Source organism: Hydra vulgaris, chromosome 07 (assembly GCF_038396675.1).
Source record: "Hydra vulgaris chromosome 07, alternate assembly HydraT2T_AEP".
Lineage (NCBI taxonomy): Eukaryota > Metazoa > Cnidaria > Hydrozoa > Anthoathecata > Hydridae > Hydra > Hydra vulgaris.
The window spans coordinates 20,232,655-20,258,555 of record NC_088926.1 but is presented as its reverse complement, the minus strand read 5'-3'; the positions used below and the strand labels follow the sequence as shown (position 1 = coordinate 20,258,555).

Genomic DNA, 25,901 nt, shown 5'->3' with positions numbered 1-25,901 from the left:
CAATCCAAAAGTAGTTTAAACCTGTAAATAATAACTAATTTTTGTATTACTTAGACAGCTATTCCAAAGCACAACGAAAAACATTTGACCTTTGACAAAAAACACATAATTTTCATGAACTTTACTCTCTTATATATTTTTTTATAATTAAGCTAGAACCTTGAGATTTTTTGTATCAATTAATTTGACTCAACCATATGCAGAATGTAGTAAGTTTTACATGGCTTAACTTATATACCATTCATGTCTTGAGACCACTACTGATAAAAAAAACTTGCTGCAGACACATTTTTTCAGAAGTAGTTTTTGATTTCCTAAGCACCAAAACACATCTAATTTGTATGAAACTTTCCATATATATTAAAAAGGAAACAAGGAATCTAATGGGATGTAGACTTTTTTTAACATTTATACATAATTTTTTAGTTTTTAGCATTTAAAAAATTCAGGGTTAATTTATATAGAAAAAACAGCGTTTTTTAAAAAAGTCCATGCGAAAATGGCAATTATAGCCTTTCCTCAATTTAAAACAATTATTTATTTATGTTTCCTTGAACATTTGTTAAAGATTTGCATATAGAAATCATGATATAATTCTTTTTTCCCTTTGCATATTGTTTGTTTTGATTTTTGAGCACAAAAATGCAATAACTTTAGGGCCACTAAACTTTTAAAGTCGAAAAATCTCTTATTTTTTAGGTTTTATTTAGCTCTAAACAATCATGTTATTCATATATAAAAATGTTAATAAAAAAACACCTGTGGAATGGCTAACTTAGTTATTTACTTTATATTAGTACTGGAACTATCAGTAAAAGTCCTTCAAATGTTAAAACCTTATTTAAGAACATGTTTGATTTTAAATGGATATAGACAGTGACATGGGGACGGTTACTGCAGCAAACTGCGGTTTTTACCGCTGTAATAGGGCAGTTTTAAAATAAGTGAGGATAATACCGCAGTAATGGGAACAATGTTTGCGGTAATACTGTGGTAATGGGGACATTGTTTGCAGTGGGCTGGGGACGGGGACAACTTCTGTGGTAATAGGGTGAGAGTGGGGACATAATTTGATGAACAGGGTGGGGATAGGGACAAAAACCCGTCCCCATGTCACTCTCTAATTGGATATAAGTCCTTGCATTTAATTGGATATAAATCCTTCCATAAGAAAATTTATCTTTTATTCAAAAAAAAACATGCCTTTTTTTTAACTGATAATTTTAAGTATAAAATAGCTTGTCACAAAAACTTTAACAGACTTTACTTTTTTTCACCGTCTTATGCTAGTTAAAATATTTATACTTTGTTTTATTTAATTTACCTTGTATTGTAAGTTGTAAATACAAATTTACAAGAAATGCAATGAAATGAATCTGATTTTCCTGTCAAGTTTCAAATTCATTGCCAATCATTAAATAGATAGCTTTGAAAAATAGATGAAACCAAGACGTTAATTTTCCCTTAGTGTTGTGAATTCTTTTCCGATTTGATGACAATTATGTAAACAAATAATAAATAAAACCTAAACGTTGCAGAATAGTTCTGCGAGTAGTTCCGCAAACTTTTGCTTGAAAATTATTTTTCGGACTGACTCGGACAATACATGCTACATACTTATACGATTTTTGAGTAACCGTTAGGGATGTTAATTTAAAAAAATTTAAATACGTAAGTGGCCATTTTAATAAAATTGAAAGCAGGTTTGTTTGTTTTATTGAAACAAAATTAATTAAATCTAGTTTGTTTGCTTTTAGTTTAACTCGTTATTTGTTTTTGTCGTTTGTTTCAGAAGTTTAGTATAAATCATGTTTGTATTTTTTTCTTTCGAAAAAACAAAGAAAGCTAGATGAATTGGGTTGACGGAATAATTTCGTAGCTTTTTTTCATTTTTCATTGAAATCAAAAAGCTGCTAAAGCAGCCCGGGAAATTTGAAAAATCTACGGAAAAAGTGTCTTAGACTAGTCTACAACAAATGGTTTTTAATGCTCTAAAATGGCGATTTTGACCTTTGAACTCAAAGAAGAGTCTCTCAAAGCCTTTTGTAAATCAAACAATTTTTAATCTTCTTTATTAATTTTTATTTCAAAAAATCTGATAACTTTTTTGAAAAATTCGGAGTCTGGGTGTTTCACAAAAACGACAACACAACTGCCTTCAAATTGCTTTTTAACACTTTATTCGTCATTTAGTAACACATTGTCATAAGCAGCGCATTTACCAAATCTGGTACAATGCTACTTATACATAAAAATGAAGCAAAAAAACAAGTAATTGGATCCAGGAAATACATTAAACTGATAGTCTGTCTTCTATCTAAAGAAGACCATAATCTGCGTTTGAAGAGATGCAGAGCGAATGGTGCTATTTTCCCCAAAAACATTAAGAAATGTTTAGAAGAAACGTCACAGTCAATAACAAGCTTTTCATAGGCCAGCTACATAAAATAAAAGAGATTCTTTGACTGGCGAGACCAAAATATACTACTTCACGGCAACTTCAACCCGTATGCTGCATAATTCGTCAAAACTACACTCTAAAACCTCAAATGGGAGGTTGTTTAGCATCCACCGTATTTTCCGGACCTTGCGCCAATGGACTACGTTGGTGTAAATTTATTTTCCGCTACCTGTATAACCATATCAGCGGCGTTAACTTTAACAATAAAAAGTAATTTAAGCAGCCGTGGTGTAGTATTGAATTAAAGTCAGTTTTTAAAGCAATAGGTTTAACAGCTTTGGATTTTTACCAGGACTTGGTTGAAAAAAAGTAGAAAACATAAATTGTATCAATGGGTACATTTTAAGATTAAGCTGCATAGACTACAACTTTATTTTTTTTGGTTATTGAGGTGCTCCCAGAATTCTTTACGGTCTCATTACTAAGTCCCACGAAAGAGCATTTAACTAGGAAATTCACGCCTTCTTCCTTATCAATGACGCTTATCGACCCACATCGTATTATGCTTATCGGTCCCATTTGGTATATTGCTTCTAGCAATGCTTATGATATATCTTCATACAAAGGGATTTACTAATACTGCCATCTTCTACGATCTCTTTTATTTATGCTTTATACTTATGCGATCTCTTTCATTACTGAGACCAGCCTAGAACTTTGTAAAGATCACCTCAAAGTTGACCTTAAACGGATGCGACAGACTCAGAGTTATGACGTCTCTAGACTCACTCATAATAACAATTGGATACCAGTGATCTTTTTACAACATATCCACTCTAAACAGTTACTGCAGATACTTTTAAAGGCCTAAAAGAGCTTACTTGTGATACATTTAATTGTGCAACTGAGTACATCTCAAAATTTGAAAAAAGAGCTGTGTTACTTGCAGTAACTCGGTTGAACAACATCTTCATCCTACACTCACGTGAACCACCCTACACAGCTAAACACTCTAACTTTGCATCTCTCCAGAAATACATTATATGAGTTAACTTTATTAGAGAAAAACATTTATATTATATATTACATTGCTTTTAGAAAGAAAAAAAATGCTTGATATATACTAAGCGGATACGAAACTCATTCTTAGTAGGACAAAAAAAGGAGATCTTAAGAGACTTGCAGACTCAGACAGAGTTGTTTTTTATTGTTGTACAAAAACTATTCGTGGTATAAAACCTTTGAAACTGTTTTATGAGAGTTATGGGAAAGTCTGAATCTTTAACGTATATTTCCAATAACCCTACTTGTTATGGAAAAAGTGCGAATTACACTAACAATTTATTTAATTATGTTACACGTAATATAATTAAATAAATTGGAGGACTTATTTGTAATAATAATAATTTGAATAAAAAATAATAAATTGCAGGACATATTTATAATAAAAAACAAACTGATGTTCACAAAGTAAAACCTGAAGAGATCCAATGGACGCGAGACTATAACAAAAGTACTATAGATTATTATTGTTCTAACGCTATTTTCCAGGTGACTTTACTTGCACACTTTCGCAAAAGTTTAAAAAAATTAGGAGTGCCAATGAATATAATAATTAAAGCTAAAAACCATTTACAAAAAAGAGTTTAAAAAAGCAACCAAGTCAGCGAAAAACATATCTAAATTTAAAAAAATATAAATAAAATAGAACGGAATAAACTTTAAAATACTATTAAAAATCAACCAATAAAAGATTTCAATTTGATTAAAAATCAATCCGTTAAACTAGATTATATAAAATTTTGACAACAAATGGAAAAAAATTTTTTTTATCTATTGTAAACAGCACCTCTGTACTTTTTTATAATTCGAATAAAACTTTTTAAGCTGCTACACTTCAGATTACTTGATGGATTATAAGGTATTTTACTCGATGGTGTTTCACTTAATGAAATTTCAATCACTTTGCTAATCATTTTCTTATATAATAATGAACATTTTTATTCATTTTTGCTTACATTGTTTAGAATTTTTGCACAGAATTACTTACAATCGCTCAACATCTACTCAGGATTATTCACTAAATGATCAGTATTGCTCAGGATTTTTTCTCACTGGATCGTCTCAATTGTGATCACACATGTAGGTTTTTAGAGATCATACTTGAAATCCTTTTTTACAACAATTTTGATGACTACTTTTGTTTTTGTTTTCTCCATCAACTTCAAGAAAAAAGTACACCTTGTGTTGGTAGCCAACATACCTTGGGTTGGTAGCTGACAATAAAGCAACCATTATACTCATCATTAAACTTACCGACTACCTTTTTATTACTTATATCAAGGCACGGATGATACTTAAGGTACTCGCTTAAGTCGTACTGTTTAGAGTTTTCTTTCATTTCTTTTTAAATATCTTCGGCTTTCATTTCAAACAGCAAGCTGTCTGTGTAAGTGTATAGCTGCAGTGCTTTCAGACCATATTTAGCCTTAATCTGATTATACCAAAAGTCATACATGAAATTTTTTGATAAATTAAAGACAACCGTGTCGAACGTATATTGGTCGGTTTAGCTTTGCTTTTGTACTATGAATAGCTGCAGAATCCCCATTGAGGTTAAATTCTTTATGAGCAGCGTCTTTCTAATAATGTGGCAGTAGTTGTAGATCTTATTTGCAGAAATAGTTTCTTGTAGATATTATATTTTACAGCTTTCACAAATGAGGTCTGGTTATTTTCAGTCATAATCATTAGCTTGGGATTTTTGAAGACCTTGTTTATTTCTTCTAACTCATTTTAAAGGCTAGCCAGGATATACTCTACCACATTTTCTTCACGGTACAATATACGTGTTTTTTGCAGTGAACTTTCGCGTAAGAGTACCTTCAAGGTTGATGCTTAGCTACTATACAAATAGAGCTTTTCTCTGGATTAACTTGAGTGTATTCCATAAGAAAATTAAGACGTTTAAAGTCGGCATAGTTGATTTAGGACACTCGCATCTGTTTATGATAGATCTTAAATCTTAAAATATAATTTTTACCAGCTACTTGCACCACTGTACGCAGTGTTCTATTCCTTATTCTGAGGCAATTCTTTTGGTGTTTGCATGTATTCTTATGGAATTTTAGCAAGTCAGCCCAAAAGAATACATGCAAACAACGGCGATAGAGCTACTTTGGTACCTTATGCTTACTGGTTTATTAACATCTTTACCAATTACTTAATACAGTCATTGTGCAACCTTTCTGGACCATCTTGGATAAGTAGCAGGTCAACCGCAAAGCCTTTTGTGGCTGTTCCTAGAAGTACGGCCGGCATCATTTCTGAAATTTAATGAGTGCAACGCGCTAAGGTTAGAACTCTCAAAGCATCGGTTGTTAGTATTTTTTACGTTTATAACACAACACTTTTGTATGTATTCTAGTATTTTAAAGTGGCTCTTCCCACAAAAAGGGTGGCATTGAGCAAACCCAATAAATAGTGGTTTGTAGCAATTGAAACGCCAGCCAGAGCCATTGACAATTTTTTCCATCAGTTCAATAATTTCAACTTCTTGATACCATTTTTATTAAAGATGGATGCAACAAAGATGGCGAATGTTTTGAAACGCTTGATTATCGCAAAACTATCAGTCATAAAGCAACAATACTTTGTCAGTATGTTTATGTTATCTAAATTATTCAATGCTTGCTTGAATTTTTAGTTTGCAATTAGAAATTTTTGAAATAAGAATTAAAATAAACAGTTCATAAATTTGTCATTTGGTCACGGGCCTGGGGCAAGATAACTTATTATGTTAAGTGCACCTCCAACTTTATAAAATTTTAAAAACTACTAACTACTCTAACTAAAGTAACACAAAATAAACACGCGTTGCAAAAAATAGGTCCTTAAAAAGTTATACCTGAAGGGCACCATCGATTATGAATAACCAAAACCGATGTTGCATTTATTGTTGTTGTTATTTTCTTTTTCATGGTGTTTAAGGTGGCACACAACCAAAAAAAAGTCAGTTTTTTGAAAAAAATCCAATTTATAATTTTTCGGTATTTTGATTCTATAATCATATAATAAAAATTTTAGAAGATAACAGTTTTTAAAAAATTCCCTAACAACGCCTTAGCAACCACCAAGCATTTGAGTTTTTATGAATTCAAAACAGGAAAATATCATCACAAACTTGATTTTCTTGATTTGAATGTGTTATATGCAGACTCGTGTTAGTTTTCCGTTTTAAAAGTCATACTTCAAAACCTAATTTAAGAACAGGAATGTTTTTTGACTCGGATGTTAGTCTCTTAAGTTGAAACTTTTTCCTCATTTTGTATCAAATTATATTAAAATTGATTTTAATTTAGTTGAAATAAAATTGTTTTTAAATGAATAAACAAGGAAATATTAGTAAAAGAAATTTATCAAGAAAAATACAACGAACATAGAATGGTGTTGTTGCAAATAAAAAATCTAGCAATTCATCACCTTGCACAAATCAAACAACTAGTAGCTGTTCTAGTGAAAGAAAAATCAAATTAAACTGTTCAATTATATTTAACTCTTTTCTATTTGAAAAATGTATAATTTCTATGCAAAACTATTATGGCATTGCAATTCATCAAAATGTCAACAACTTGTATGATATGAAAAAAGCAGTTTCTGCTATTTTATTTCATTTCACCAATTTTGAACACCTGCAAATGCAACATCAGTTTTGTCCAATAGAATTGAAAGGTTGGTGCAAATATTGGGCCCTCAATCATAAAAATTACAAACCAAAATCGTGTATACCTATCTGGATTAAGAATCTTCTTTTACCAATAATCAAAGATCTTCGAGCTGATGATCTTTTAATTAAATGTTTGCACCGTACAACACAAAATGCCAATGAACCTTTAAATTCAATTATATGGTCTCGCATACCAAAGCACACATTTGTTAGTAATTCTACAATTGAAATGGGAACATACTCAGCAGTGCTACATTATAATGATGGTGCTAATGGTTTACTATAAGTTTTAAAGTACTTTGGCATGAATAGAATTGTCACATTAACTTCATCTTGCAAAATTGACAAAACCAGAGTTCGACATATGAAGTCAAAGTCAACGGTTAAAAGTAAAATGCCAAGAGAAAAACTGAGGGCAGTTAGAAAAGGTTTCATGGATGATCTACAAGTAAAAGACACAAGTAATAGTTACATTTCTAGTGGATTTTGATAACTTTTATGTTCTTTTTTTAATTTTTTTCTTATTTTTGCTTTTTTAGCAATACGTCTTTTTTGAAACTTTGAAACACATTTTCTCACTAGCCAAATTATGCTTAATTATAAAATTTCAGGATTTGTTAATTACAGTATAATACTTCTTTTAACCCTCAGGTTTTTTTATGGAAAGCTATGAAAGATAAAATATTGTAGTTTAAAGTGTTAAAATTATTTATATTTTATATAAATGTAAAGTTATTTTGTCAAAAATGCAATATTTTTTTAAATAACTTGAATAACAAAAATTCTCTTGCTCAAGTAGGATAAAATATGCTTTAAAAACTATGTACAAAATTTTGGTTTGAGGTATAAAGGCAAAATTAAGTTATCCAGTTTTGAAGTTTTGCTTAAAACACAGCTTTTACAATGTTATTTCAGCCATTATGAGATTTTTTTTCAACAAAAAAAATTTTTATATGCTTTTTTTTATTTAATTTTTATACAAGTTTGTTTTCCTCAAAAAAAAAATATTAAAATTTACAATAATTAAAAAAGCCCTGCTTTCAGTTGTGTGCCACCTTAAAATATTTTTTTTTTTTTTATATCCGTACCAACCCTATTAACAGTTTCCTCATTTAAAAATACAAAACTCTTAGTTTTAAAAAATATTTTTATAAAACTAGTTTTCTTTTTTCTTAATTATTTAAGGATTCGGAAAAAAAAGTGCAAAAAAACATCAAGAGTAAACAAGAAATAAAGTATAAACAACTACCGTGATGTACTATGCTTGCATTTCTAACCAATTGGTGTATTTGAATAAATTTGAATATGAAAAAAAAAATAATTCCCCGACCAAGTATCAAAGAAGAATGCTAATCGTCAATTAAAGGAATTTATATATAAATAAAAGAATTTTTCTGATAACAAATAAAGTTCTTAATGACGAAATTGTAGTTAACAACTCATCGAAGTGATAGATGTAAACTACAGTTTCGTCACTAAGAACTTTATTTGTTATCAATAAAATTCTTTTATTTATATATAAATTCCTTTAATTGACGATTAGCATTCTTCTTTGATACTTGGTCGGGGAATTATTTTTTTTTTTTTTCATATTCAAATTTATTCAAATACACCAATTGGTTAGAAATGCAAGCATAGTACATCACGGTTGGTGTTTATACTTTATTTCTTGTTTACTCTTGATGTTTTTTTGCATTTTTTTTTTTTTTCTTGCATTTTATTACTTAATAAATAAAATTATTCTTTTGCATTTTTTTTCTACCAAGGATAATTTTTAAATTACATCATGATGGCCATAGTCTATTTTAAGTAGAGTTCTTGCAGTTCTAATTGATTTAAGAATACTTTAATGTTAACCATTTTTTAAAAGCCGAAATGAAATATAATCTTCTTATCATATACTAAACCTTTTTGAATATTATTACAATGTTAGTTTAATAAAACATAAAATAAAGCTAGATAATAATTTTTAACTTAGTTATGTAAAAGAAAAAAAAATTAAGAGCTTTTTGAGATCAATTACGCCCAAACAAATTATGAGATTAGACACTTCCCACTGCTTTTGAACAAGGGTAACGGTGTAAGTTTTACACCATTTACTTTTATGGTGTAAATGTGGAAAAGTGGTAGGGCTTTGCGAATGACGGGCGTATTTTTTTAACGGTTAAAAAATTAAAATAAAAAGCATAAAGAAAAACAGATATATTTTTATTTAAAATTTCTTTTAAACGTTAGATTATAAAGTTCTTGTAAAATAATTAACAAACAAATTAAAAAAAAAAACTAACTTTTGAACAAAAAACAAATAAAACAAACGATTAAAAAAAAAAGGAACATCAAATGATTTTAAAAAACCAAAACACTTCAATAAACTTTAAAATTAAGTTTAATAATGTTTACTTTTGTTGTCTTTGTTTAAAAACCAAGAAAAGAAGAAAAAAATATAAAATAGAAAGAAAGGAAAGGAAATAAAGTAAACAAAGAAAAAGGAGAGAAAAAAGTAAATAAACAAGAAAGAAAAAAAGAACAAAAAGTAATTATAAAGAGATTGTTTTTATTTATTATTTTTTTTCACGTTTTAATTTGTAATTATTATTTTTTACTATTATTATATTATTATTTGGTTTTCACATTACATTTTAGTTATTTATTTATCGTTAATAATATTCACTTTAGTTCTAGTTAGATACGTAAAATTTTTACGCTTCATATTTCAGTTGTAATATCTCTTATTATTTATTTATTTATCATTAGATTAACTATTTAATAAAATTTTGTTATAATCTTTGTCATCATTATTATATTTTTATCATTATTATATATTCTTATACATATATATATTAGGGGTTTATATCATTTTAATTTTATCTGTAGTTCGTTACTTTTTCTTTGTTATTAGTTAATTAGTATAAATCTATACCTTTTATTTACAATTTCTATAATATATAATATATAATTACAGTTGTTCCCGGTAAGTTCAACACCGGTTAACTCGAACTTTTATTATCTCGAACTGTTTCTTCTGATCCCTTGAAATCGTCTAACTGATAACTATTACAATTCTCCAGTTAAGTCGAACCTCGGATAACTCAAACTTTGTTGAGTCGAACCATTTTCTAGTCCCCTTTCAGCAAATTTCTTCGAATTTTTCGTATGAGAAATTGAAAAATCAAATAAAAAAAATTTTTTAAGAAGTTATTCTATGTAAAACATCAATAACAGCAGCCTAATAATTACTAAATTTTTTCGTTTATAGACCTAAATAAAATAAATTGTTATCAGACGTAAAGCAATGCTATAAAAAAACTATTACAAAATAAATCATAACTAAATAATGCTAAAAATGAGAAATTGAAAAAATGCAATTATCTTACAATTTTAATAAGTTTCTTAATAAAAAATCGCTTTTTTTGGAGGCAATTTTATTACAATAATAATAAGAAATTCATTGCTTGTTAAACTTTTTTCAACGTGAACTTTTGAGAGTACAGCGTGGCTACAAATTACTTTCACTAAACATTTTTCACTTATTTGTTAGAATAATGGTGAATGTTTAAAGTTTATACTTTAGCATTGAATAAAGAAAAATTCGACGGAAATTTGCTTTAGCCGAACATTCGTTTCCTTGGTCCCTCGGGGGTTTTGAGATAATCGGGAATTAACTGTTTTAAAATTTAAGCAACAAAATTTCAAAATGTATTGAAATATTATACAAATCAAAAGGCTATTTAAACATTTAAATTTATTTTAATTTCAAAATATAGTTTTTGCCACGAACGCACGTGTTTTCGACCGCTCTACAAAATTATTAATTAAAAAATGGAAATAAAGATCAAAAATATCGAAAATATTATTACAAACAAGTTTGAAGAACAAAAAAGAACTTTGCTTAAAGAAACAGAAAGGTTATTAAAAGACCAAGAAAAGAACTTTACACAAATAGTGAGGGGAAATATAAAAATAATTACTGATAGACTCGACAAAATAGAAAATGAATTAAATGTAAACAAAGTTAATATGCGAAATATTGAAAAAGACTTAAACGATGTTAAAGAAAGTCTTAACTTTCAAGAAGAAAAAATAAAGGAAGAATTAACACAAATAAGGAAGAAATATGATCTTGAAATTAAATATAAGTTATAAATAAAAAAAATACTAACTTAGATAACCGCTCTTGTCGTAACAACATTAGAGTCGATGGTCTGAAAGATTCACCAGGAGAGTTGGAGTGATTGTGAGAAATCTGTAAAAAAATATTTACAAACAACCTTAAAATTTCAACTGAAATTATTGTGAAACGAGCGCATCGAGTTGGTTTGTATAAAGAAGACAAAACACCAAGAACTATCGTAGTGAAACTTTTAAACTACCAAGAAAAAATTAAAATTTTAAGTTCACTTAAAAACCTAAAAGAAAGTGGAATATATATAAATGAAGGCTTGGCTAAAGAGACGATGGAAGAGAGAAAGAAACTTTGGGAAGAAGTTAAAAATCTTCGCAACCAAGGTAAATACGCAACAGTTAAATTTAATAAAGTTTTTTGTCGCGAATTTTGAAAATAAGAAAATTTTTGCGTTTAATTAAGAAATTTTTTTACGTAAGTTTAAGCAATCGAAGCAAAGGTATATAATGGCTCTTTACTAATGGCTAAACAAACAATAGAATACGAAACGCAACACTTTAATGTTTTCAAATCGGGTAATAACTTTTTACTTGATAACTCTTACGATCCAGATTTGTATTTTATTAATGAAAATATTTTAACTCGCGGTTTTTCGAATTAGGAACTTTAAAAAATGAATTAAAATCATTAAACAATAACTTTTCGGGGATACATATAAATATAAGAAGTATAATTAACAATATTGACAAACAACCCAGTGGGCACGGGGCGTAAAAAAGACGTCCTTTGTGTGTTCAACTAGCGTCCGCCCGTCCTATTTAAATTCTAAACGTCTTTTGAACGTCTTTTTCGCGTCCAATAAATTTTTCGTCCAAAAAAGATACAGAATGCTTGATTAAGGGTGGAATGCAAGAAGCGAACTTGAGTCAAGTTCGACTTGAACTTTACATTGTAACCAATAGCGGCAAAGTATTTTATTAAGGCGAAAACCCATACTCTGCCGCTATTGGTTACAATGTGAAGTTAAAGTCGAACTTGACTCAAGTTCGCTTCTTGCATTCCACCCTAAATCAAAATTAAATAAGTTAAATCACGCAATCATCAAGACTTATTTGTTTTTTTTTTTGATTAAAAACGCATTTTTAACACTAATGTTAAAGCAACTTTCAAATGTAAAAGGAGTTTTTTATGGCATCTTGAATTAATAAATGAAAAGTATAATAAATTAATAAATATATATATAATTTTTTTTTTTATGTATATATTCAATTACTTAAGAATCGTGTTAATATTGATACAGTAATTGATACAGATATTAAAAAAAATAGTTTAAAACTGATTATATGATATTAGGTAAGCGTAAATCCGGATTTTACGGGACCGTTTTTTCGGCCAAATTCTGTGATACGCTTTTTCAAGTTTGTTAAAAAGTTGCATGGTATGACCTTGTTTTGCTCTGTTATTTTTTAGAAATATGTATCAACAGATATTTTTTGAATACTAGAATTATGGAGCTTTAATTTTGCATAGATTTTTTTATGTAAAATTTTATTTATTATGAATTTGATTGTTGTTAAAAATTTGCTTGTTTTTTGAACATCAAGTATATATCGAAGGAATGGTGGTTCATTTTTCTAATATATTCTCTCACCTTTTAAAGCCTTTTTTCTTACTACCTGCCAAATTTCATTGAAAAAAAAGCATACTCAGACACTTTAAAACTCTTCTCCAATTAGGAAAAGAATTGTTGTTGTTTGGACATCATGTATATATCAAAGGAATGCTGGTTCATTTTTCTAATATATTCTCTCACCCTTAATAACCTTTTTTCTTACTACCTGCCAAATTTCATTGAAAAAAAACATACTCAGACACCTTAATACTATACTCCAATTAGATAACTTTTTGAGCTTCAATAATGCGATACACTCGCAGTGAGGAGGAGTGTCGAATGTACGAGTAATAACAATAATGATGTTGGATATAGATTATTTAATTGTACTAAATCAGTGGCGGATCCAGCATTTTTTGGTCTTTGATATAGCTAACTTCCAGACATGGAGCAAACTCCAAACATTTATATGTTTATACTTATGTCAAATAAGGATGCTTTGCAAAAAATTGCGATGATTGGAGGCTGGGAACAAAAAAGCCCTAATTTTTGTGCCCCCCCCCCTGCCCAAACGTGAGAGCAACAAGTTGATAAAATATTTTTTGTACTGTTTTTAACTAAACTAATATTCATCCATAAATTTTAAATTTCATAGTAAAATATATTTTAGCTTTCAAAAATTATGACCATATAGAGTTTAAACCCCCCTCAATTTGAGGGGGTTATAAATTTTATATGGTCATTATTTTTAAACGCTGAAAGATAATACTATGAAACTTAAAATTTATGGATGAATATAAGTCTAGTTGAGAACAGTACAAAAAATACTTCATCAACTTGGTGCTCTCACGTTTGGGGCAGGGGGGCACAAAATTTGGGGCTTTTTTGTTCCCAGCCTCCAATCATAGCAATTTTTTGCAAAGCATCCTTATTTGATATAAGTATAAACATATAAATGTTTGGAGTTTGCTCCATGTCTGGAAGTTAGCTATCTCAAAGACCAAAAAAAGCTGGATCCGGCTCTGTAAATAGTTGTAATGTAGTTAGCAATTGCAATGTCATTATATTTACCATTATTTTAATATACTATTTTTTATTTATAAATTTTTTTTTTTATTCTTATTATTTACAAAAAATAGTGATTCGTTTCTCAAAACATCTCAACGAGTCACTAAACATTTTAAGATAGAAATATGTAAATATCAGGTTAGAAGTCTCAAAAAATAAATCATTGCATTGGTCTAGAAATTTTAACAGGGCTGAGGACAGTATGCGTTTTTTTTGAATTTTGCAATAACCCTTTTTTAAGCCTTATATCAAGTTTGCCTAATATTGTATTATCATAAGGCTTCTCGGATGTTTCATATACCAATATGAATGTTCTATCTCCTTTAACTTGTTGAACATCAACATCTGCAGCTTATAGCAAATGAAACGTAACTAAATATATATTTAGAGAAAAATTAGGCCCTAAAAAACAAAAACTAAAAGGAAGGTTATCTTACTTGTCTTCTCGGTTTGCTAACTCTTACAAAGAATGTCGGAACAAGATAGCATTATTAAAAGTTGAATTAAACAGCATGCCAAATCAATTACGTGTTCCAAGACAAAATGTTAAACAAAAAGAAAAAATAATTTAAGTTTTAAGGGCAGAAATATGAGATCTGAAAAAACACACACAAAAAAAAAAATTACAGTGAGCAGATTCATCACTTTAAAGCTTAAAAAAAGCTTTTAAATTAAATGAAAAGCATAATTTAAGGCAACTCAAAACTAAGCATAATGCTGCTGCTGTTTTGACAAATAACAGGGTAATTGCTAGTTTAGAGAATGATTTGCTCCAGATTAAGGAGGAAAGAAATGTAATTATGCTAGAAGATGAAAAAACATATTCATTACAAATTAGAATAATAATTTATAATATGTTGTTGTGTAATATATCAACAGGTAACATTCCATATCTTAGGAGCAAAATAGGGCATTATATGGGTGTTATTTTTAATAATATTTCTAATCGAAGTACTGTTGAGCAAAGAGCTCAACAGACTCGATTATTGAAAATATATCTAACACAATGTCAGACAGAGTTGCAGTCAACCATCTTACTATAAGCAAAGTTTGTGCAACCTGAGGCAAGAATTTGAATGAGCTGAACTGCCATTTGCCCCCTCTTGACACAATTGCAGTTTTATGCTGCTCTGCATTACAGTCTCTTGAGTTTGAGAGTTGTTTGGAAGTGATTGTATGGCAGTTAAAATTGTTTTAGCCATGAAAAAAAGATGTCAAAAGTGAATCAAAAGGATTTGTAAATTTTTTAGATGAAAACGATCCACTACAAAGTATTATTCCTAGATATCGTGGAAATCGGCTTCATATTCTTTTTCATACTTGTTTCATTTTTATAAAGCATTACAGTGAGTTTAAACATTTCCTCACTGATGGAACAGTAAAATGTAAAAGTTTGCAAGCAATTCTAAGAGGGGCATTTTGTAATAAAACTGCCATAAAAAAAATGTGAGTACTAGCATTGTTTGGAAAACTCTCTACTGAGCCTGAAAAAGTTTATGTTTTAGCTGAGGATGCAACTTTTGATCATACTTCTGGTAGTCAGTTAGTGAAAAAGTTTTGCTAATAATTACAAATTGTAAATCTAATCCAGCTGTTCAGTTTTGCAGAAGAACAGGTTTTTTTGGTATTTCTCACTTTTTATTAAAGAGACACTAAAAGAGGTAAGAGATGCAAAAGAGAGGAACTTGGTAGATATATCTTAATGGTGTTGTAAATTTGTTTTTTTAAATGGTTTTTTTTACTAAATGAACAGTATTTTTTATAACTTTTATTAAACTTATTTCATATTTAAAATTTTTAAAATTAAATTTACCAGCTTTATCTAAGTCACCACTGCCATCTGGCACCCAGAGTGAAAACCAAGACCTCCTTGGTAAGTTTTTTAATGTATTTTAGTTTTTGTTTTTCATTTTAATTTTTTGAACACTCATTTAATTTTTTTGGTTTAAATATAGACTTGTCTAGGAGTGATTTCTTGGTTTGGCGCCAAAGCCACCCTGGGCCTAAATCAAAAAGGGCCTTCCGCATATGGGCCCAGAATGGAGGTAAAGACCTGCCTCATTTTAAATACAAACCTCCTGGTGGCAGAAGGGATGGCAGAGGATTCAGGAATTTAGTTATTAACAACTATAAATATACTTATTAATGAGTTTATATAGATTCACTTAGCTGAATCTATATACACTTATTGATAGGTGTATGTATAGTGTGTATGTATATATTTATTAAGTTGATACTTGTATGTAATCTTTTTGTATATTGATTTTTGTATATAGTTGAGTTTGATTTTTTCATGAAAAATTTGTATTTTATATAAGTACTATTTATTATTACAAAAAAATAATATTTAAGTTTTAACCCACCCTACCCAAGGTGTGAGAAGTGTAGAGCTTCCGAATAATACCCTCTTGCACCCTTTTCACGTGTTTATCCCTAAAACATTTCTTTCTTTTGATACTAAATTGCATGCATTTAGATATGAAGATACAAAGTAATAATCTTGATATTAGGTCAGAGGGTGCCCCCGAAGCCAAAAGGACTTCTAGTCTATCAACCTAAAGTATCCAAATCATATTTGATGGTACCCTGTTAGAATATATTAAAAAATACAAATAGAAATTATAAATTTCAATCGAATAACAATATTTTCTTTAAAAAAATCTCCATTTTTCAATATAATAATGAGTTTTGTAGACATCCCTCTAGTGCCCTTCGTACAACCTTTGTATATACATACTGCCCTTTGTTAAAACTATCTTTTGATACCAAGTTTTATGTATTTTGATAAGAATTGACCGAGTTATGACGTTTTAAGTTAAAAAAACCACAAATTTGATCACAGATTCTTCAAGAAATCCATATATCAAAAATTCGATACTGAAAATGCCATAACATTTTGTAGAATTTTTCAATTTTGATGATTTTTTCACCTTTTAATTCTGAATTAAAAACCTTTCCAATTATATATAACACAATAGTGTTTGATTAATTCAAAAATTTCATGTCATGTACCTAATGATATACTATATATATTTATACTAGTTATATACTTGGTGCTTGATATAGTATATCAAGTATAATACTTCATATACTATATCAAGAACCAAGTTCTGACTATTTGAAAGATTTAAACATTGCAGAATCATATTTTTCAAAAGGAAAACCTATTAATGATACAGAGAGTTTATCCTAATAATTCAATAGAATTCAATATCTTTAATTGACAACTTTTAGATTGTGCTATTCAAAATAATTGGACCAGTACATTAGTTAATAAACTTCTTGAAATATTACAAAATCAAGGTTTGGAACTTCGTGAAGATGCAAGAAAAATTTAAAAAAACACCTAGAGGTATAACTAAGTTATACCTAAAGGTGTTTTTAAATTTTCCATCCATCTTCGAGATAAACAGTTATTAACTGCTCCTGAAAAGTGTGAAGGTAATTACTCTTATTTTGAAATACAAGCAAGTATTAAGAATATTTTTTTTTGTATTTTATTATTGATGGTTTACCTTTATTTAAATTCTCTTGTAAACAATTGTGGCCAATATTAGCTTGCTTCGATCATTTTAATATTTTTATTGTCGGCATTTATTTTAATGAAAATAAGCCTTAATCAGTAACTAAATACCTATTTTTTTCTTTGAGTTTAGACAATAATACAAAATGGTTTTCTATACAAAAAAAAATATAAATTTAACTGTCAAGTCTTTTTTTTGTGCGATGTTCCAGCTAGATTGTTTTTAAAATCTCATAATGGTTACAACTTTTGTGAAAAGTGTTCCGTTTATGGAACTTATGTAGGAATAATTGTGTTTAATAAGGAAATATTCTACCCACCTATCTTTTATAAAAATCAACTGTTATGACTGGTTTGATTTTTTAAATTAAACTCATTTGTTAGTGACAAAAATCACACAAAAAAATAAAAACTTTAGTTGTACCAGATAGAAATCTTCCTTTAGAAGATAATTGTAATTAACTTCTCTACTTTATTTATCATTCTTTAAAAATTTCAAAAAAAAATTGTAATTTAAAACAATATTTATATTTATTATTTGATAAAATTTATTTTTTAGTTACTTATCCAACTTCAAATAAGAATGAGAAAAATTTATTTAAAGATGGAAGTGAGTTAATATTTTTTTTTATATGAATTTTTGATAATTTATGGTTTTTAGTTTTAATATTTAGTAAAAAAATATATAACACAGCAAGCATTTAAAGAGGAATTTCAGTGGACCCATATAGGCATTTTAGGTGATTGCAGTTTTGGTCATCATATACTTAATGGACCATTAGTGGCAGCAGCCAAAAGTGGATAACATGAATAACCACTAATTCACTTGTTAGAATGTTATCGGCTGGCCACTTAAGTAATTTACTAAGTAAACCATGAGTTAAACAGTATTTAACTGTTCAAAATGCCTATATAGGTCCACTGCAAATCCACAACAACAATGTTTGCTGAGAAAGTTTCAATATGTAGTCATTTATTTATTGACATATATTTTCAGGGTTCCCATTCCTCCATAAAAACCTTAAATATCCTTGCGAAAAGAATCCTCTTTAAAAGACCTTAAATAATCTTAGAAAAAGTTAAAGTTTGACTGCTCTCCTTAATTTACTTTTCTATAAATTTTGTTTTACTTATTAAATAAAAATTTATTTATTAACATATATATGTATTGGTCAAATACATGTTTGTATTTAGTAATATACTACATTTTTGTTTTGTATTTCAAAAACCCACATTGCATTTATATGTATTTAAATATGTATTTAGAAATTTATAATTGATGTGTTTGAAGTTTTTGTATTTAATTTCATTTTAAATTAAAGAAATTTTATTTGATGAAATGTATTTAACCTTAAACTTTATTTTTATTTTCACCTTTGTTTTCAAAAAAATTTTTGGCTATAGTTTATTTTATGTAATGGTTAATGTAATATAGTTTATTTTATAATTAAAAAAAAATTTCTATTTTGTATGTAACTCTATTTTTTGAGTTAATTTTTATACAATATTTCAAGGGAGTTATCAAGTATAGTATATTTAAGTATAGTATAAATAGTTTATTTTATTTAATATGCTTAATGAATTTTTATAAGTAACAGCTTCTTTAATTCATTCAGCTCCTTCAAGATTTGAAAGTCTGTGGTTCAAAATTTTGCTTTTCCCAAAAAAAAAGTTAAAGAAAATATATGAAGTCAATGATAAATCTTTAAGTTTTACTAAGATTAATGTAAGTAATATTTTTTCTTGTAATAATTATCTTGAAAGTTATTTTAATTATATAGGTTTCTTTTTCTTTATAAATTTATTTTTTTAATACTCCACAATACTCATAATAGCTACCTAGTCAGTTCAGCAAGAAATAAAGAGCAATTAAGAGTTCCCTTTCAAAGGATGAATTTAATAAAATTTTATGTTGTTTATATATATATATATATATATATATATATATATATATATATATATATATATATATATATATATATATATATATATATATATATATATAGATAGTAGGGGCGGATCCAGCATTTTTTGATCTTTGAGATAGCTAACTTCCAGACATGGAGCAAACTCCAAACATTTATATGTTTATACATATGTCAAATAAGGATGCTTTGCAAAAAATTGCGATGATTGGAGGCTGGGAACAAAAAAGCCCCAAATTTTGTGCCCCCCCCCCTGCCCCAAACGTGAGAGCAACAAGTTAATGAAATATTTTTTGTACTGTTCTCAACTAGACTTATATTCATCCATAAATTTTAAGTTTCATAGTATTATCTTTCAGCGTTTAAAAATAATGACCATACAAAATTTATAACCCCCTCAAATTGAGGGGGGTTTAAACTTTATATGGTCATAATTTTTGAAAGCTAAAATATTTTACTATGAAATTTAAAATTTATGAATGAATATTAGATAAATAATATTTAATATTTAAATATTTAAAATTTATGGATGAATATTAAAAAATATTTCATTAACTTGTTGCTCTCACGTTTGGGGCAGGGGGGGCACAAAATTTGGGCTTTTTAGTTCCCAGCCTCCAATCATCGCACTTTTTTGCAAAGCATCCTTATTTGACATATGTATAAACATATAAATGTTTGGAGTTTGCTCCATGTCTGGAAGTTAGCTATCTCAAAGATCAAAAAATGCTGGATCCGCCCCTGTATATATATATATATATATATATATATATATATATATATATATATATATATATATATATATATATATATATATATATATATATATATATATATATATATATTTATATATATACATATATATTTATATATATATATATATATATATATACATATATATATATATATATATATATATATATATATATATATATATATATATATATATATATATATATATATATATATCTATATATATACATATATATTTATATATATATATATATACTTTTTTTGCGCTTTAGCCATTGAGTCGATAAGACGTGTTTTTGTTTGAGCGTAAGTTTCAGGATTTTATATATATATATATTTTTTTTTTCGTATTCTTTTTATTTCCTTATATTCCATATATTCTCTTTTTTCTAACATTATTTCTTCTCTATTATTGCTTTATCTTATTAGCTTATATATATATACATATATTATTATATATATATGTATATATATATATACATATATTATTATATATATATATGTATATATATATATATATAGCTTATATATATATACATATATTATTATATATATATATATATGTATATATATATATATATATACATATATATATATATATATATATATATATATATATATATATATATATATATATATATCTATATATATATACATATATATTTATATATATATATATACTTTTTTTTGCGCTTTAGCCATTGAGTCGATAAGACGTGTTTTTGTTTGAGCGTAAGTTTCAGGATTTTATATATATATATATATTTTTTTTCGTATTCTTTTTATTTCCTTTTCCTCATATTCTCTTTTTTCTAACATTATTTCTTCTCTATTATTGCTTTATCTTATTAGCTTATAAATTATTTTCTACTTTTAAATCATAGTATATTATATTGCCTATATTCGTGTCTGAAATAACAGTTTTGTCGTACTTCGCGCACCTATATTATTATATACCTATAATTATATACTTATATTTTATTATATATATTTTTATCTATATATTATTATTATAAAAATAGTTGTGACTAAGATTTTATTTACGCTTTAGTTCGCTTATATTTTTACAGAGTTTACAAATTTTTTTTTTTTCTATTTTTTTTTTTCTTGTTTTAAAGAGTTTTGTAAACTTTTCAATTTTTGCTCGTTGTTTTACCGCCAACGTTTAAGCGTGTAAACGATTTTCTAATCTATTGTTCTATTCAAATAAGTTTTGAAATAAATTTTTAACCTTTTTCTAAATTTTTTTTTCTGCAATTTTTGTGCCTTGACAAAATCCAAAACTTATTATCAATTAATAAATATATTTACGGAAAAATTATCGCTATATATTTTCTTATATCTGTAATCAAATTGCTAATATTAGTGAGTTATATACGTATAAATTTATTATATTAAAAAAAGTAATTAAAGAGATCGGACGTGTTATTGGAGCTTAATAAAGTTATTCAGTTTTTTGGTATATGTATACAAAATACTTTATACATTGTTTTCACCGTTTGGAGCAGATTTATCGGTTACTAATACTGGTCTACTGGTTTTAGTATACTTTTCTGCTTTCACGCTGTGATTTTTAACAGAACTGGTAAACTCAAGTTATAAATTTAGTTTCAACTTAGCTTTATTTAATCTAATATCACATATTAATATATTCAACCAACCGTATCAACTCTGAAGTATATACTCCCGAGGGACAATTTAAATCTTATCTCAATTAACAACAAATATCGTAAAAAATAAAAATAAAACTGGCTGCTTGGATACCGCCACCACAAAAAATGATAACCAAGACGGAAATAGAAGCGCTAATCAAGAGAATATCTGTTCTTGAAACAGCGATTGTTGTGAAAGATAATCAAATTGTGGAATTAGAGAAAAGAGTTAAAACGCTGGAGGACAAAACAACAAATGCTGTGACTTCAACAGTGAACATTGGAAATGATTGGGTTAATGTGGTGTCGCGAAACGCAAAAAAACCGAAAGAACAACTAGTTGTGGTTAACGCAGCAATTAATGAGCAGGAGGAGCGAAAGAAACGCGAAAAGAACGTCATTATATATGGAATTAAAGAGTCGAGCAAAACTGAGAGCAAAGATAAAATTGAAGAAGACAAGAAAGCAATTGAGGACTTACTAAAAACAATAGGAAAAAAAAATGTTAAACCGATACATTTAAGGAGATTCAAATCAAAAAACGCTGCCAAACCAGGCCCGATTCTACTCGAGTTATCCGAATGCGAAAGAAATCCTCTCTTACTCGCGTCAAAAAAGCTAAGAGAAAAGCAAGATTTTAAAGAAGTCTATATATGCCCAGACTTGACAGAGGCGAGAGACTACAGGACTTTGAGTTGAGGAAGAAACGAAACGACTTAAATTCGAAGCTTGACGCCAACTCGCCCTTTCGATATGCGATTCGTGGAAACGAGATTGTGCGATTTTAAAAACAACTATAGAGAAAAAAAAATGAAAGCGAAAAAAAGCGAAAATTTATCGTATTTATCCTGTATATATTTGAACGCCACTTCACTAAACAACAAGTTTGAGGAAGTTAAAGTATTGTGTCACCTGAATGAACCAAACATAATCGGAGTAACGGAAACATGGTTTAGTGAAACTTCAATTACGTGTGTGGAAAATTTTTGTTTATATCGTAGCGACAGAAAAGATGGCCGCGTGGGCGGAGGAGTTTGTATTTACGTGAATAGCGAAATAACGTCTTATGAAGTAAATGAAAAATGGCTATTGACGACTGACTTAGAACAAATCTGGACTGTACTAGTTTTCGGGAACGACAAATATTTGGTAGGATGCATATACCGACCAAACGATGTGGTAGATATGGAACTGTTCAGAAATGTTTTCAGAACTGCAAGAGAATATGTGGACAAACGGGGTTTTAAAGATCTTTTAATAATGGGTGACTTTAATTTTCCGAAAATTGAATGGTCAGATGGAGCAGTTCATGCAATAAATTCCAGTGAACACTCGATAGAACATCATTTCTCGGAAATAATAAACGACGAATTTCTAATTCAGCACGTCGCGATACCTACTTTTCAACTAAACGAATCAACGTACGAGAATACATTGGGCTTACTGTTCACAGTAAACGAACAAAGATTATTTCAAGTTGAGACAAATGCGGTATTAGGGAATATAAGCAAAGGACATCTTGTAATTTGCTTTAAATATGCACTCAATCACCATGAGACAAAAACTGTAGCTAGCAATCGGAAATATATTTTAAAAAAAGCTGACTTCGCAGGAATGAACAAATTTTTTACAAATACAGACTGGGTAAACATTTTTGATGCAGTTAATGTCCAGGAGATGTACGACACGCTCATTTTTTATGTTAACGAAGCTTGTCAAAAATATATACCGTGTCACAGCTCGAAAAACAGGACTCTTAAAAGAATTTTTTGGATTGACAATGAACTAAAAGAACTTATGAAGAACAAAAGACGAATGAGACATTTAAACTGTTGCACAAATTGGAAAAACAAAAATATGGTAAACGAATACAAAGCATTGTGTAAAACAGTTAAAATTGAAACGAGAAAAGCCAGAAAAAAATACGAACGCGAACTGGTCTACAAATCGATTAGAAACAAGAAGATACTATTTAAATATGTGAACGATCAACAAAATGTAAAGAGCTCAATTAAAGCGATAAAAAACGTCGAAGGAAATGTTACAAATACGACTAGTGAGATTGTTGACATTTTAAACGAAAATTTTCAAAACTCTTTCACTAGAGAGGGCGACCAAGTATTACCAGAATTCGGATCGAGATGTGGGGGTAAATATTTAGATTTTGACGAGAGTGCAATTAATTACAGTGACGTAGAAACAAGATTAAGCAAATTTCCATTGAGAAATCATGTGGAGTTGATCAATTGAGTACTATCATTTTAAAAAATTGCGCTGAAGGACTAGCAATGCCAATCACATTGATATTTATGTCTTCGATTGATAAGAGCGAACTACCTAAGCAATGGAAATTTTCGAACATTACCCCGATCTTTAAGAACAAAGGCAGTAAGCTAGAAGCGAATAATTATCGACCAGTATCACTGACTTCTGTGCCGTGTAAAATTCTAGAAAGCATAATAAAAGACTCACTTTTGGCACATTTTACAAACAATAAATTTTTATCGAAGTGTCAACATGGATTTGTTAAATCTAGATCATGCACGACAAATCTCATGGAAAATGTGGATTATTTAACAGAAAATATCGCACTGAATCGTCCGGTAGATGTGGTTTATTTAGACTTTGCGAAAGCTTTCGACACAGTGCCACACAAAAGACTCGTTTTAAAATTAAAAGCGTATGGAATTACAGGAAAGCTGCTAAAGTGGTTAGAGGAATTTTTAAAAGATAGAAAGCAACGCGTAGTCAACGGTGATACTGTTTCGAGCTGGCGCGATATCTACAGCGGAGTTCCGCAGGGATCGGTAATTGGCCCGATATTGTTTGTTTTGTTCATAAATGACCTGCCGGATAGAATACAAAATGTAGCCAAGCTCTATGCAGATGACACCAAAATAATGATCGATGTGAACTCAATAGAGAAAATAAACAGTCTTCAACGAGATATAAACAGTGCTTGGGACTGGTCTAAAGAATGGTTAGTGAAATTCAATAAAGAAAAATGCGAAATAATACATTATGGAAGTAACAATCCAAAACACGATTATTCTATGGATAATGTTGTCCTAGGACAAACTACTATTCAAAAAGATCTAGGCGTATTATTCTCAGCAAACATGAAATGGAGACAGCAAATTATATCTTGCAGCTCGAAGGCAAATAAAATGCTGGGAATGATAAAAAACACATTTGTGAAACTGGATGTGCAGACTCTTAAAGTCTTATACGTGACGTTTGTTCGCCCAATAATTGAATTCGCGGTTCCAGTGTGGTCCCCTCAGCTTAAAGGAGAAATAGAACTGCTCGAGAAAGTTCAACACAGGGCTACGAGACTCAATCCGACTCTGGCAAAAATGAAATACGAGGAAAGACTGGAGATTCTTGGCCTCAGCCCATTATGTGAACGCAGACTTCGTGGAGATTTGATCCAGACTTATAAGTTATTAAATAAGATTGAAAATGTGGACTTTTTAAACGGTTTCAAGCCTAATGATTTTCAAATATCTAGAGGAAACGGTGTCAGGTTTGAACGCGAAAAAACAAAGTTCAACTTAAGACACTCATTCCTTACTAACAGAATAACAAAACCATGGAATAAACTACCTAAAGATGTAGTTAATGCAAAATCAGTAAACAGTTTTAAAGCACAATTAGACAATTGGCTCCTTTTAAATAAAATTAATACTGACACGGCTGTCTAAGTGTGTTATTAATACACACACTCGTCGTCTTCGGGCGGCTACAGCATCTACTACTACTACTACTACTACTACTACTACTACTACTACTACTACTACTACATATATATATATATATATCTATATATATCTATATATATATCTATATATATATATATATATATATACATACATATATATATATATATATATATATATATATACATACATATATATATATATATATATATATATATATATTAGGGTGGTCCTATTTTCGAAAGTTCATATTTTTTCAAAATTATTTGTAATTTTGTTCAGTTACAACAAAACATTAAAAATACAGAATTTCAGCTCAATCCGACAATATTAACACGTGCCGCATTGGCCTTAAAGTTTCATGCATCTGACTGTCTAACATGCTATGACGATGCTATG

General features: G+C 28.6%; 2 protein-coding genes across 3 annotated transcripts in view; one reads left to right on the top strand and one right to left on the bottom strand.

Annotated features, from left to right (window-relative positions):
* LOC100206739 (nucleotide sugar transporter SLC35D2) overlaps positions 1-8,489 on the bottom strand; it is a 36,171-nt gene extending 27,682 nt beyond the window's left edge. Inside the window, exon 1 of one of the 2 annotated variants that reach the window (XM_065801321.1) lies at positions 8,377-8,489. The gene's annotated coding sequence lies outside the window, so the exon portion shown is untranslated. Of the gene's footprint in view, positions 1-1,324; positions 1,455-8,376 lie in introns of those variants that run through there. The other variant, XM_065801322.1, reaches the window with a different exon arrangement.
* Positions 8,490-22,593: 14,104 nt separating this feature from the next.
* On the top strand, positions 22,594-24,033 carry LOC136082616 (uncharacterized). The gene has a single exon (XM_065802031.1). It carries the CDS (start codon positions 22,594-22,596, stop codon positions 24,031-24,033), a length of 1,440 nt encoding a protein of 479 aa, XP_065658103.1.
* Positions 24,034-25,901: the final 1,868 nt, after the last annotated feature.